Here is a 13,713-nt window from a genome sequence, read left to right as displayed (position 1 = left end):
GACATGATGTATATACTTTTTGTGAATCTACCAATGATACACAGTATTGTCTCAAGAATGAACGATACAGTAAAACATACCTCATCTGACATCAGAGTGGCAATCGCTCTTCCGATCTCATGGTATGACTTTGCTTTACCTTTGGGACCCAGCAGCACGAAGAGAAATCTGATGAGCAAGTAAATCATAGGTTAGAAAACCACTTGCAGGAATGCATTTGGTCAAGGAAAAACATTTCAAGGGTCTGGAAATCTCTATTCTAGAATCTACTGACAAACACTCATCATTCTCATTGCTGCAAGCCTAAAAATGACAGTTTTGGTAATAAATTTACTGTATCTTTTCTTTTATTTAATGAAATCTGACTTCAAACCTGACAACCATTACAGTCTTTATACAACACGCTACCTTGTAGGAACGGGGACCTCAGTGAGAGCTCCCAGCATGACTGCTTGCTGCAGACGCACGAATGCCACAAATGGACTGTCCAGGAAATCGACTTCTCCGACCAACACGTTTGATGCCTCTGCATCACGGGGCAGCTTCTTCATGAACTTATTCTTCAGCTAGCATGTGGACAGAAAACACAGAATGCGTAAAAGGAAAAAACAAAAAGTCAGAAAATGACTGCGTAGTGCAAGATTTTAACACCTTATACACTATATCAGTAACGGTGACCAAGCACAGTCAGTCAGTGACAGTGGAGTGACTAAAACAAGTAACTGAATGCTCCAAAAAGAAGGCAGTGCCCATCCTTTTTGAATTATGTGCCAAACAGCAGCTTAACTCTCAACCACCTAATAAACACACTTTATACAAGTTTGAAACTGACAGTACACTATCAAAGAACAAGATTTAGCACAAGAATAACTCAAGATAAGCGGCAAATGAGAGTACAAAGTATGCAAGGAGATTATTAACTAAAATGATGGTGAGACAAGGACCTTTTGACAATACTTCTCCTGTACCATTATTCATGTGGTTACAGTTTAACTTGTCAGAGCTCCTATTTACATCTGTAGTGTTAGCTGGATGCTTTATAGTCAAACGGAGTCTAGACAGGAGAACCTGCACATAAATAAAATATTAAATAAAAATGCACAAAAAAACACAAGAAAATGATGAAGACAAGGCGTTTTTGTTGTACAGCGCAGATAGAGCCCAGGGTCTAATTTATTAGTGTGTGAGACTCACAAGCTCATGCATTCACACAGTCCAACTCATGACCCTGCATAGTGTTTGCTCTGTGACGGATTACCTTCGGGGGCTTTTGTAGTAATTTTCACAATTTTATGCATGTACAAATTGTTAAAATTCTAGATTATTTCATAATTTTCCATTATGGCAATGAAAAGGCTCGGAATGCGTATTTACAGAAGATATGATTTTTTTTTTTTTAATTATGAGTTATATTTAATGAGTAACACCGCCCGTGCCTTCACCACCACCAAAGAAAGCATTTATAGGAAGTTATTATGGTTTATTTTACTACTGACACTGTTCATTTTGTGTATTTGAAATGTCTGTGGAGGTTCTTGGTCGTGGTTAATTATTGCCAAAATTGTCTTGTGGTAAAGTGGACTTGATTTTCTTCATGAAATGAAGAAGCCTCTCGGATGAGAGGTAAAACATCGTCGAGGGATGAAAATCAAGTCCACTTGCCACAAGAAGATTTTGACAATTACCTGAAATGTGGTTGTTAAGACTTTGGATATAAAACATGGAAAACTGAGCCTCTCAGGATGATACCACTTTTCATACGACTTAGATCTAAGTTAAATCTATTACCTGATCCTTCTCTGGTTTGTCAGAGAAGTCACTCAGGCTGTTGGAGGTAAGCGTTCGGTGGGCAGTAGTTGGGCTACCTGAAAAGAGGTGAGGTACCGTTAGGAAACAAGTTCAGAGGCACAGACATTTTTAGCACAGAAAGAAAAATAAATCCCAGCAAAGAAAAAGGAAAGAACCGTCACATCAGGACCAAGCTAAAAGTGGCAGGGCTTAAGCTTTAGGACTAATGCCAGATGGTCATTCATTCAGTAGCTCTGCCGAGACAAGAGCAGGGACACATGGCCGTCTTAACTTTGCTGCTCACACGTCAGCAGAATCATGCTGAGCCAACTTCAAGCAAATGAGGGGAACGTAAACATTGGAACTTTAAACTGAACCCATTTAGCAGACGATCACAACACACACAATTTTTCAACTTTTAAATCAAAAGTAAATATGATTCTTATAGCATTCCAAACAAGGCTGCTCTATGTTCTGCAGTGATTCCAGTATATGAGATTCCTATACACAGTGTTTCCATTCATAGGGCACCTATACATTCAAATGCAACAATATAGGGCAATTGACTTTGGGCTTTGCAACAGAACTAATCAGTCAAATTATGAACATTATTGACTAAAACATTTTAAATCATGGGGACGTAAACTATTTTTTAACAGTTGGGATGAGTGTAGAAATTCCATTTGTGTTTAAATATGCTGCAGAGATCTCCTGGCAGACACATCTATGCAAGCTGAAGGAAATGTGGATATCGTACCCTGCAAAAGTCTTGTCGATCATATTTCTTTTGTTTTCTTCTATGTTGAAAATAATGTAACATCTGCTGAAAATTATCAACAGTTGACATTTTTTCCTCAAGGATCATGCTTTCCTATTAGTCCTCCAGCAAAGTTATTACTTTTAAGCCAGTAATACACATAATCTCCATTCAGATGTACGTAATACATCCGTACGTTCATGATGTAATTTCCAGTCATCTCAAAAATAGGATTATGATCATTTTGTTTTAATACCAGCAATATGCGGGTAAGACTATTTTAAATGGAAGCTAAAATAGTCAATTAACAATGAACACTAACTGCTTTCAAGATTTCATACAACATTGCTAATAAGCAAATGTATAGATAAAAAAAGAAGCTACTACTAGCTTTTAGATGTAAAGAGATGCATCTGCATTGTGCATTTGAAATTCTAATGCATTATGGTGGCTTATACACACTTGTCAGGATGATATAAGAAGTGTTAATACACAGCTAATTGTAGCTAATAGCCGCTAATTTTCGGCTAACAGTAAGCTGACACAGAAGCTTATACTGAACAAATTATAGCTGAATTTAAATCCTAGTTATAACATGGTTACATGGTAGAAAGGTGTCGAACAGATGACAGATATTAACTGGAAAGTCTTTTCTTAAAGAGATATTGCTTTAAGAGCTTTATACAAAAGAGCCTAGCAAATACATTTATGATGCCTAAAGCAGCAAACAAATGGCAAACTGATATTAGCAATGATTAACATTTATCAAGGAGGCCAGAATATGCCTTTAGGTGACTGAGTAACCAAGAACTGCTAAACACTTGGCAAACAGAAGCAGGTAGTATTAATACATGTTAAATTATGCAAATGTAATGAAACTTGAAATGCTTCAACAACTTTAAACAGATAAGCTGTCCTTTATTGCTGTACATCTAGCACCCTGCAACACACTTCCCAGGTGTCTAACATTCCGCCACGACTTCAACATTTGACAAACTACATTGCCTTTTAACAATGCAGAGTTAAACCACATTCATATCTTTAGTACTATCCATGGTTGCAGCGTCCTCACTTACAGAGGAATCCCATGCTGGAGCTCCTCATGACCTCACATGGTTCCTCTGAGTCTTGAGGGTTTAAACAAGGCACAGGGTGCTCAAGGGGACTGCGTGCTACGACACCCCAGGGGCAGGAAGTCAGCAAAGGCCGAACGAGTTGGGAAAAGAATGGAAAAGTGGACACCAGAGCAGAAAAGAGATGAGTGGTTGGATTGGGAAAATGAAAATATCAGAGTTAGTGGTACAAGAGGAAGTTAGATGAGAAAATACGGAACTGTCAGGGTCAGATAGATAGGAGTCAAGGTTACACTTAACATGCTTAAGCATTACCATTCTCCTGGTTGGAAAACAGCCTACTTGCACTGGATACACTCTTGCCAATGTCTGCAAGGGAGCGCAAGTTGGACTTCTTGGTTTGGTGGCGATGTTTCCGTAGCAGCGTGTACATAACCTTCTCTTTTAATTCTGGCTTCAACAGGCCGGAGTCAGTTTGACTGTCTGTGATCATCTCTGTTAGGGAGAAGCATCAGTAGATCTCTATTTTAATGGTTAAATCCCCTACTCCCAAAGTTGTCTGACAACGAGGTATCGAAATTTCTTAGTGACATTTAAAAAATCTTCACTTTTTACTTGCATATGGAATGAGATACAGGCGATCATTGAACACACTCACCAACAATCTGCGGCAGTGTGGTTGCCTCCAGGTCCAGCATGATTGTGCCCTTTTCAATGCACATTTTAAGCTCCATCAAGCTGTGCAAGGACAGTGTGGCAACATGAGGCTTACTCCACCGTTCACCTCCTCTCTCCACCTTCTCTTCAAACTTGATCCACCTTGAAACAGAAAGCAAACATTTTTACCGCACCTAAAACTTTGTTTCCTTCTTACTAAGTGAGTATATGTCTCTATTTTCCTCCTGCAAACATATTCCTTAAAACTAAGAAGGGTTCCAGCGAAACCTAAACAAAAGCACAACTAGCAAACGTGGGTTCATGACAAACACAGGTGACAAATAAAAGGCGACAAGAGAAACTCATGCCTTTGCACAACAGTCTAGCAATGTTTTGTATAAGTCACAGTTCACCGTGCCAAAATAGGGGATGCAGGATGACGTTCAACCAAAAAATATAAATCACTAGATGAGAAAATACAAGACACGATGGAGTGGCAACACTCGGACCACACACAGCCACAGGTACGAAGGCATCCCCGGAGTACAACGATCCCGCTTATTAATCATGTCTTGAATGTCACCGCAACAAAAGAGTCATTATGCTGCAGGCTGCGGATGGGGTTTCCTCTGGGGATAGTGTGTCCCTGGCCCTGTACTGCATGTCTGTGACCAGCCATCGAGGAGAGCAGCCCAGCCAAAGAGGTACCATTTAGCTCAAGGACCTCATTTAACATCCATTTCTTGAACCCCCCATGACTTGCGGGGGCACTTTAAGTAATTCTGACACCTTCAACACGGTTGTGGATCAATAATGCAAAAGGCCTGAAGATTTGGTTTGAGAAATTTTGAAAAATCTTTTTTTTTTACCTTTCTATATTACATACATATACATATTTACACACACACACATACACACACAATTTATATTAATTTCTGTAAATGAGAACTTTTTTTTTTAATTCTAAGAATTATTCCATGCTTTCAATGAGTATGTAAGCCTCACATACAGCTGCTCCACTGAAATATTAACCACGTTTCCTACAACCACATGTTTGAGAGCTTGTTATAACCTTTAAGTCTTGTTCTGACCATGTGAGACTTTCTGCCTCTTCCTGGTCTCACAAAGCAGGTACTACAGATACCAATCTGATAAGAGCAGTGTGGGAGTTCACTGGAGTATGACCTGTTTCCCTACACAAACAAAACACAATCATTCATAAGGGATTGAGTTCCGCTAACTGCACAAGGATTGTGAAGCAGGAAATTTTGTTTTTATCCGTAAATAAACATGCTTCCTGTGACTTTTGATGTCACACTTGTAGTACATGTACCTAAGATACAGTAATCATGAGAGCAATACCTGATTTGAGCACAATCTCATTCACTGTGAGCCCAGTGATGAGAGTTGGGGTCGAAGTACATGCAGGAGTGACTTTGAAGGCTACGAGAGTCTCACCTGGCAGTCTCCTTCCACTCCATCTCCTGTCCGTCTACGGACAGCAACTCATCTAGCTCAGTGAAGAGCTGAGGAGGTGGAGGGCCATCATCTTCCTCACCCAGAATAAATTGAATCCTCTCAGCTGGGGAAACTACAAACAGAAAGGATGTACAACTTTAATAAACCCTTACACCATTCAGAAGTTAGAAAAAGCTCATTCACGGCCCATAATGATTATGGATTAATCATGTAAAAATTCTTGAATTATAACTTCATTTTATAATTATTGAATTGACCATTTCAATTTCTGTTGGGTTGTTTTTGGCCAGCTTTCCCTAAAGGGCCAATACAACCGGCTTTAAAAAAAATAAAACTGAAGCATGTTTCACAGAGATTGACATCTCATACGCAACTGAGGAGGAAACACTTTGACAACACACCCTTATTCGGATAATGATACACTCAGACTTTCACTTCCTTCTGAGAATCTATGTAATGGAGGCTGTGAGAACCTGTATTTACCAGTGTATTTATTTACACACATAAATAAAATTATATTTTGTGTCAGTGATAACCATTAAAAATTTTGTGTTTAAAGTAATATGAAAAGCTCAGGAATGTTATTGTGTATCAGGACTGTGAACTTCTATACCTCAGAAAGATATCAGTTCAAGAGAAAATATGAATAAAAGAATTCTAAATATCATCATTTGATAGACAAAGTTTTTAGACAATTGGGTGGAATCATTCTGCTGGTTGGGAGGAACATGCATGCAGCCCTGACCAATAAGCCCTAGTTTTGTACTGTAAATAATGCATTATTCAGTAAAATACGACCAGATATCTATTTTTGCCTCAACTTCTAGGAAAGTTGTGCAACTCCAAAGAGTTAAAACATGGTAGGGGTTAAGTAGTAAGTTAGAAAGGCTATTTCTGTAGCCCGGTCTTAATGACCTGTACCTGCCAATGTCGCACAGGCCATCCTAGCACAACGTAACTGCTTTTAATCCTGACACAGCACCAAAGCTTTACTTAGGAGTGTGTCTTTAAAATGAGTACAAGTAGCAACGTTCAATTGTACCAAGAAAAAAAAAATCCATGTGAAGAACATGAAGTACAGCAAAGGTAAGTGTCAATAATGAGCATCTGTATGGGACTCCATGCATCTTCCCCTGTTGTGTGTCGTTTGTTTACAGTAGAAATGAGCACTACTCACTGATGTGCCGAAATAAAAACACTGTCGACGCCCTTTACCTAACTGTCGGATGTGTGGATCCTGACGTAAAAAGGGCCTCATGGTGTATACAACACTATGCGCCTCTTGAGACCCACAAGTAGTGTTATCAACAAATCCAGGCTTGTGTCCTGGTTACATCTTGTAAGTGGTTAGTTCCACAAGGCATTCATTTCCAAGGTCTAGGATTGTGTTTTGGGTTGGGACATTGCAGTCTGCTCTGTCTCTGGCTGAAGAACATACATGGTGTAACGGTCATCTTGCCAGGGTTGACATTCTGCTGGTGCTTGCACTGCTTAGTAAAAAGTGCTGTCATGACAAAACAAATAGGAGCAGCTCCGTCCTCGAAATACAGCAGCCTTTCACTCAACCGTACAAGACTATTTATCATTCAGATCTTTCGTAAAGATAAAGCAGGATGAGAACGGAGGTGGGGGAGTCCATGTGAGTTCTAATGGGTTATACTCAAAGTTAACCAGTTTGTTTAAAAAAAAAAAACAGCTTCCGAATTTAATTTGGTTAGACGAGTGAATGCAAAATACTCAAAAAAAAAAGTATCCCCAGTAGGACTTCTCTAAAAAGGATTGGTCTATTCTACTCTGCAACATACTTTAATCATACAATAAAGCAAAAATGTTATAAAACTTCAAGACAAAATCTGCAGAATTGGCTAGATTCAACAAATCTCAGTTTTAGTCTTAATTTATATAACCTGCATGTGTCAAGAGAGTTTCCAATCACGTCAATAATCTCTTCATAGGTTTGTCTTGCTTAACATATAACTTCTGTACAAAAAGCAATGTTGCATAAGGCCGATATAAAGTCAGAGATTGAATGAACGATTAAAAGATTATGAATTTCCCAGTCACTGTTTAACATTTGATATTCATATATAAAACATAAAAGTGAGGATTACTGAGGCAGTAAGTTTCATGACAGTTTCATCACAAATATTTGAAGTACTTATGTTAGAGCAAACTCATCAGTATAGGCTCAAAAAAGAAAAAGACAAAACAAAAAAAAAAAAAAACACACAAGTCTCAGTCTGGATGAAAGTGCTGATTATTTGGGAAACAGCAAGTGGCCCACACACTTCCCCACTCTGATCTTCCCTTCTGAACCAATTGCCCCACCAGTATGTCTGCCTGCTTTGCTGATTTTCTCAGTCTGTAATTTTCAGCCATGCGTCCAAATTTCACATTTTCTAGTCTAAATAAATAGTTTTTTTTGACCCCCCTCACTTGATCCTATAACTTTGCTTCACCAGAGAAGCTTTCGGGAACACGTCCGTGTGATATATTGTCCACGCCAGCAGCCCCGAAGCGGTATTTAGACTCAATGCCTGCTAATTCGAGCAAGGTTGTCTGTGCAATGGCTTGAACAGCTGTTCTCCCTATATCTAAGCTGTCTCTTAAAGCGTCTACAAATAATGTCACTGTTCCTGCTGAAGAGGGAGAGTTTGATTTGCACGGGTTAATCCCAATCCCACAAGCCTTGAATTGTGGATGATGCTGTCGTCATCCACACTTTCACTGATGAGAGCCAAATGTCTTCCTTCACCTCCCACCTCCAGCCCACTCTGATACCTTAATGGTTACCTCCAGCACCACTGAAGTGGAGAGTAAATACCCTCTCATTATGTCAGGCTGAGAGATTCTTAGGTGAATTCCAGTTCTGTTAATGGTAACTGTATGTCTTGCAAACAGCTTTTATCCGCATTGTAATGTGTGTCTAACGTGAGCCACCCAAGCGTTCAGGAGGGTAGAACAGAGCCCTCAGTATAATCACACCTCAGCCACAATGGTGTTCATGCCGTGTTCCATTTTGAATGTTGTACAATGAACGATTAATTCGTTATTAATTCATATGAATAAAAAGATGGAATTCAAATCAAAATGCAAGAAACTGAAGGAGTATTTTTTGACTTGAGCTTGATTAACTGGCTGATATATTTGTTCATTTATGTTCCAACAAAGCATGTCCTGCTGAGGAGAACGGCTAAAATGTTGTGTGAAGCAACACCCTTAAAAAAGCCTACCATTTCTAATGTCATTTTTTTATATGATCAATTATTTTAATTCACAAGTCTTCTCATTAATAAACAAATGCAAAAATGAGCACCAGACGTCATCATCAGTTTTATGTGTACATTTAAAAAAAATCAGAAAATTTAATTAAACTAATTTGCAATATGATCCACTGTTAACAGTGACGCCACATGAAAATTGAGAGGCCAAATTGGCTACAGTTTAAGTTTTAATAAACTCTGTTGTGCAACATTGATCCCAGTAAAAATCCCAATCTTCAGAATTGTAATGCATCTTTGTTTGGTAAACATCCTGCATAATTAACACGAGTCTGTGCTCCTGGATTAAACTGACCTACAAATATCTAAAGACTCCGGCAAGGACTTGAAATATATCTCAGGATTAATGTCTCTTCCATACCACTTTTCTAAGCCTCTATCTAAAAGGGGACATCTGGTGCGCTTTCTTAAAGCAGATAGGTTTATCCTGATGTTTATCTCAATGTTAACTTTTCATTTCCCATATATGTAACGGATTAACATTTATGCACTCCCACTGGTGGATCATGCTCTTAAAACTTGGGATGGTCTTCCTGGAGGTCTTTCAAATGAACTTTATCCATCCTTAGATTACATACTCTTGTCTTGCTCGTTTGTTTTTATGCACACCATAACCCAGCTGACCTTGCTATTTATTCTGATCCTCACAAACCCCATCACAGAAGTGATAGTAAATGCCCTTCTTGTAGTCAAAGCATTCCCCTTCAGCCCATCAATCATTCATTCATTCATTTGTAGCTTAGAAACCAATCAATTCCCAATCCCTTTCTCTATCAATTCTGTTGAACATAAGGTTCTACTTATTTTTTTTTTTTTAACTTTCTTTGGCTGCCATCCCACCAAACACCACCCACATCCTTCACTACAGAAGCACTGATATCCTGTAAGCTTGGATTTTTTACCTTCCTGTTGGACATCATCCAGCCTCACATTAAAAGTGATATGTACACCATCAAACATGTGTCTCATAAATCACCAGTGCTCCACCTGCTTTTACTGACTGTCTTTTGTTTTTTTTACTCACTGAGAGGTTTGAGAACATTTGAGGAGGACTCGTCTGCGTTCTCCCAGTCAGTCTTGGACCCCTCCGTACTCTGTTCAGCCCGTTCCCGCTTCTCCTTATGGCTGGACTTGCGTTTGTGGCGTCTCCTTCGCTGGTAGCTCTTGGGTACGTGCACACCGATGTACACGGTATGGTGACCTGCCACAACAAAATACAAGGAACGCCAGTTTGAGAATACTTGCAGCTGGGGAGGAATCACAAGTATGCAGTCTTTTAATCTGTATAACCTCTGCAGGGTCTTCAAGGTGTTACCAAAGCATTTTTTAGAATGTTGAAATTTCCCCATTGTGGGACGATAAATACACTCTGGATAAAAAAGGGGAGATTTAGTGAGATAAGGTGACTACGATTGTGTTTAGATGAACTTTGACTTGAAGTGAAAACCACATCCACCCCTCTGTGAGCTGCCACCTTTCCGCGGCGGAGGGGAGCTATGTTGTCGGGGGCTTTATGCCCCTGGAAGGCTCACCCAAGGCAAACAAGTCCCAGGTGAGGGACCAGACAAAGCACAGCTCAGAAGACCCTCATGAAGAATACAAAATTTTAAGTCAAGTCCGGGGGCGGGGCTCAATGGTGAGCGCCTGGTGGCCAGGCCTTCACCCATGGGGCTCGGTCAGGCACAGCCCAAAGGACTGACATGGGTTCACCATCCACAGGAAGGGCCAAGGGGGTCGCGTGCAGTGTGAGCCGGGCGGTGGCTGGAGCATGGGGCCTTGGTGGTCCGATCTTCGGCTAAACAAGCTGGCTCCTGGGACATGGAATCCTCTCTGGCAGGAGAGGAGCCTTAGCTGGTGAGCAAGGCTGAGAGATTCTGACTGAATATAGTCGGACTCTACGCACAGCTTTGTCTCTGGGACAAGGCCTCTTTTTTTTTTTTTTTTTTTGACTCTGAAGTTGTCCCCGGTGAGAGGCACCAGTCAGGTGTGAGCATATTGATTGGGTCCACAGGAAAGACACAGGACAGGCGATGTCTCTTGGCTGGCCTGGAAACACCTTGGGGTCCTCCTAGAGCAGCTGGACCATGTCGAGGGAGAGAGAGGTCTGGGCCTCACTGCTCCGGCTGCTGCCCCCGCAAAGCGACTCCGGATAAGCAGGGGAAGATGGATGGATGGATGAAAACCAGGTTCCTCATTTTGTCTGTTTTTGTTATGTTTTTTGTGCAATCACATTGAGCCACAATACCTCGAGTGAAAGCAGAGCCTAAAATAATTTCTGTTAAACAGTTAACAGGAATGATGAAAACAGGCCAGCAGATAAACTGATTTTCAAAAAAGTTTTAAAATTACTTCAGAGATATACTGACGATGATAAATCTCAGTAAACCTTGAGCTGACAGTGAGAACTTAAACAACACGATAATGATCAGAGGTATTAAGAATTCAGAATGAGATAAAACAGTAAGATAATTTTACATCAAGTCTTGAATCCCCCAGGAATATTCTCTTCAAGTCAATGCCATTAGGATCGGCAAAAATTCTAAATTTTACAGCGATCGAAAAAAAAGTTTAAATCACAGCAAAAATAAGACAAAATTAAACAATACTGGACAAAATACAATTAATGTCAAGTACAGTGAGTGCACCCAAATCACACTGAAAATTCATGATAAAAAAAGTGTGTGACGATAAAGGGCATCAACACGTGTAATAATAAAGATGAAAATGAAGAACTGAAAGAACAAAGAAAGGCCTGTGTATGTAAAGACATTGCGAGTTAAATGTAATATGATCCCACAGGCTCTGAGATAATGGCGTGCCACAGCCTTAGTTGAAACAGATGAAGGTCTAGTATACTCTATGTTAAAAAAAAAAATAGATGAAGGACAAGCTATCTTACGCAAATGTCTAGGTTTGTTGAGAAAGAGCACATATGCACATTAATCTGCCCGTGGAACAGGGTACATTAGCTTGTTCAGATCTTTTTAGGAGGTGACGACCTGATGGTACTTGACAAGACTTTGTGCAGAGGGACTGGTTGATCAAGTACGATGAGTTGCTTCATACACTGTTGCTTTGGAGAGAACAGTCAACTTTATTGTATTATAAAAAGAGGGAGCAATGACAGTCTGTCTGTCAGACTGAAATTCAAGTACTTCCTACACAGCGGCATTTGACGGAAATGATGACTAAATGTCTCCAGGAAGTAATCAGACAGATAAGAAGAGAAAGAAAAGCAACTGTGCAGCGAGGCAAATCTGTATTTTCCATTCAACCAAGTTGCGCTTATGTGTGTCCTGTGGGTTTTCATCATATCTTTCATACTTCGCCGTTGGGGAATTGAGGTGAAAACTAAATTGTACACTTAAACCACATTCCCGTGCAGGCAAGAAGCAACTGCTAAACATACAAACAGAGATTTTGCCTGAACTTCAAGCTCACGTGCTTCCCCATGTGTATGCTCATGAGTGTTGTACTGTGAAACGTAAATGTTTCAGTAGAGTTATGTGGGCGTTTGCAGAGGAATTCTTTTGTGGTTGTTGGTGACAGACAGCCATGGACAGCAACCCAGGTTTAGTAACCCCCGCTAAGGTTCTCGGGTGTGTTGAAAGATGAAGAAAAGTTAAAGCATTGAGAAATAACCCACAATTAGTCACATCCATCAGATAATGTACTAGGTGTTTATCGTTCATCCTACCTTCAACCTCCTCTTCGTCACAGACATGTTTTACAAATGACGCTCCTCTGTCCAACACTGCCTCATCCTCCATCCTGTAAAGTGAGAAAGCAAGTGAGTACCACAACGTCACCACTGTGACTATCTATGCAATTTTTGATTCATGTCAAAACACTGCAGAAAAAGAAAGGAAAGTAACTAATAAAAAATAATTTTAAAAAATGTAATTTTCTCTAAATAATGTCTGTTTTTCAAATACAATTACATTTTTAAAGTATGGGGTGTTTTGCATATGTCATCTAATGAGTTGACAAAAAACACCATTTAAAAAAAAAAAGTTAAATCTTAAGTGAAAAAGTCAATTTATTTAGCTTTGTTTCTTTCTCTTTAGAAATTAAGGGATATGATTCACTGGACTTGTAGAGCAAGTGTGTGTGTGTGTGGTCCTCTGCTCACACAGCATTATTCAAATCTCCAATCAAATCAAATTTTCAGAAGTATTAAAAAAAACAAACAAAAAAGTTCTTTTCCTCAACACTCATTTTTCCACACACACACTTTTAAGACGGTCTAAAACCAAAGTACAACTACTAAAATACAAATAAGCTAAAGGGCCTCACATCCCTTTTTCATCAACCTATAGATATCTTGACTTGGTTACTGAAGTAGAAACTCCCAGGCTATACACAAGGAACCTAATATGAGTAAAAATTAACAGAAAAGTGATACCAAAGAAATCAATACCTTTTTTTTCCCAAGACCTGTTGCACTTGTTTGAATGGGAAAGTGTCATCAGGTCTTCAACCCAAAAAATGATATACATTCAGAGAAGCCTTTGGTAGTAAAGGTTCTGATTGGCTGAATTGTTACTCTAACAGCTGCACCTGATAACAAGTTAATGTCGGGAAGACGTCAGGTTCACGTTCAAGAGAACTGAAGTATGGGTGGTTTAAACAATCTGTCGGTGTCAAAGCTTCTCATTAAACATCCTGACTCTGACAT

The 13,713-nt window shown here is 39.6% G+C and overlaps 1 protein-coding gene across 6 annotated transcripts in view; it reads right to left on the bottom strand.

Moving 5' to 3' along the window:
* Positions 1-13,713, bottom strand: part of LOC147231130 (electrogenic sodium bicarbonate cotransporter 1-like) — a 39,466-nt gene that overhangs the window by 19,176 nt on the left and 6,577 nt on the right. For 4 of the 6 annotated variants that reach the window (XM_086152298.1, XM_086152297.1, XM_086152300.1 and 1 more), the window contains exons 2-10: positions 12,733-12,806; positions 10,060-10,236; positions 5,734-5,866; positions 4,277-4,437; positions 3,934-4,113; positions 3,622-3,717; positions 1,789-1,865; positions 409-566; positions 81-168 (exon numbers count right to left, since the gene is read on the bottom strand). In XM_086152298.1, coding sequence (XP_086008424.1) covers positions 81-168; positions 409-566; positions 1,789-1,865; positions 3,622-3,717; positions 3,934-4,113; positions 4,277-4,437; positions 5,734-5,866; positions 10,060-10,236; positions 12,733-12,806 — 1,144 coding nt within the window. The remainder of the gene's footprint in view (positions 1-80; positions 169-408; positions 567-1,788; positions 1,866-3,621; positions 3,718-3,933; positions 4,114-4,276; positions 4,438-5,733; positions 5,867-10,059; positions 10,237-12,732; positions 12,807-13,713) is intronic. The other 2 variants (XM_086152301.1, XM_086152299.1) reach the window with 1 other exon arrangement.

The sequence above is a fragment of the Fistularia commersonii genome, chromosome 9 (assembly GCF_037954325.1).
Source record: "Fistularia commersonii isolate RoL2024-O1a breed Wild chromosome 9, RoL_Fcom_v1.0, whole genome shotgun sequence".
Lineage (NCBI taxonomy): Eukaryota > Metazoa > Chordata > Actinopteri > Syngnathiformes > Fistulariidae > Fistularia > Fistularia commersonii.
This window is presented reverse-complemented; position numbering and strand designations above follow the sequence as displayed.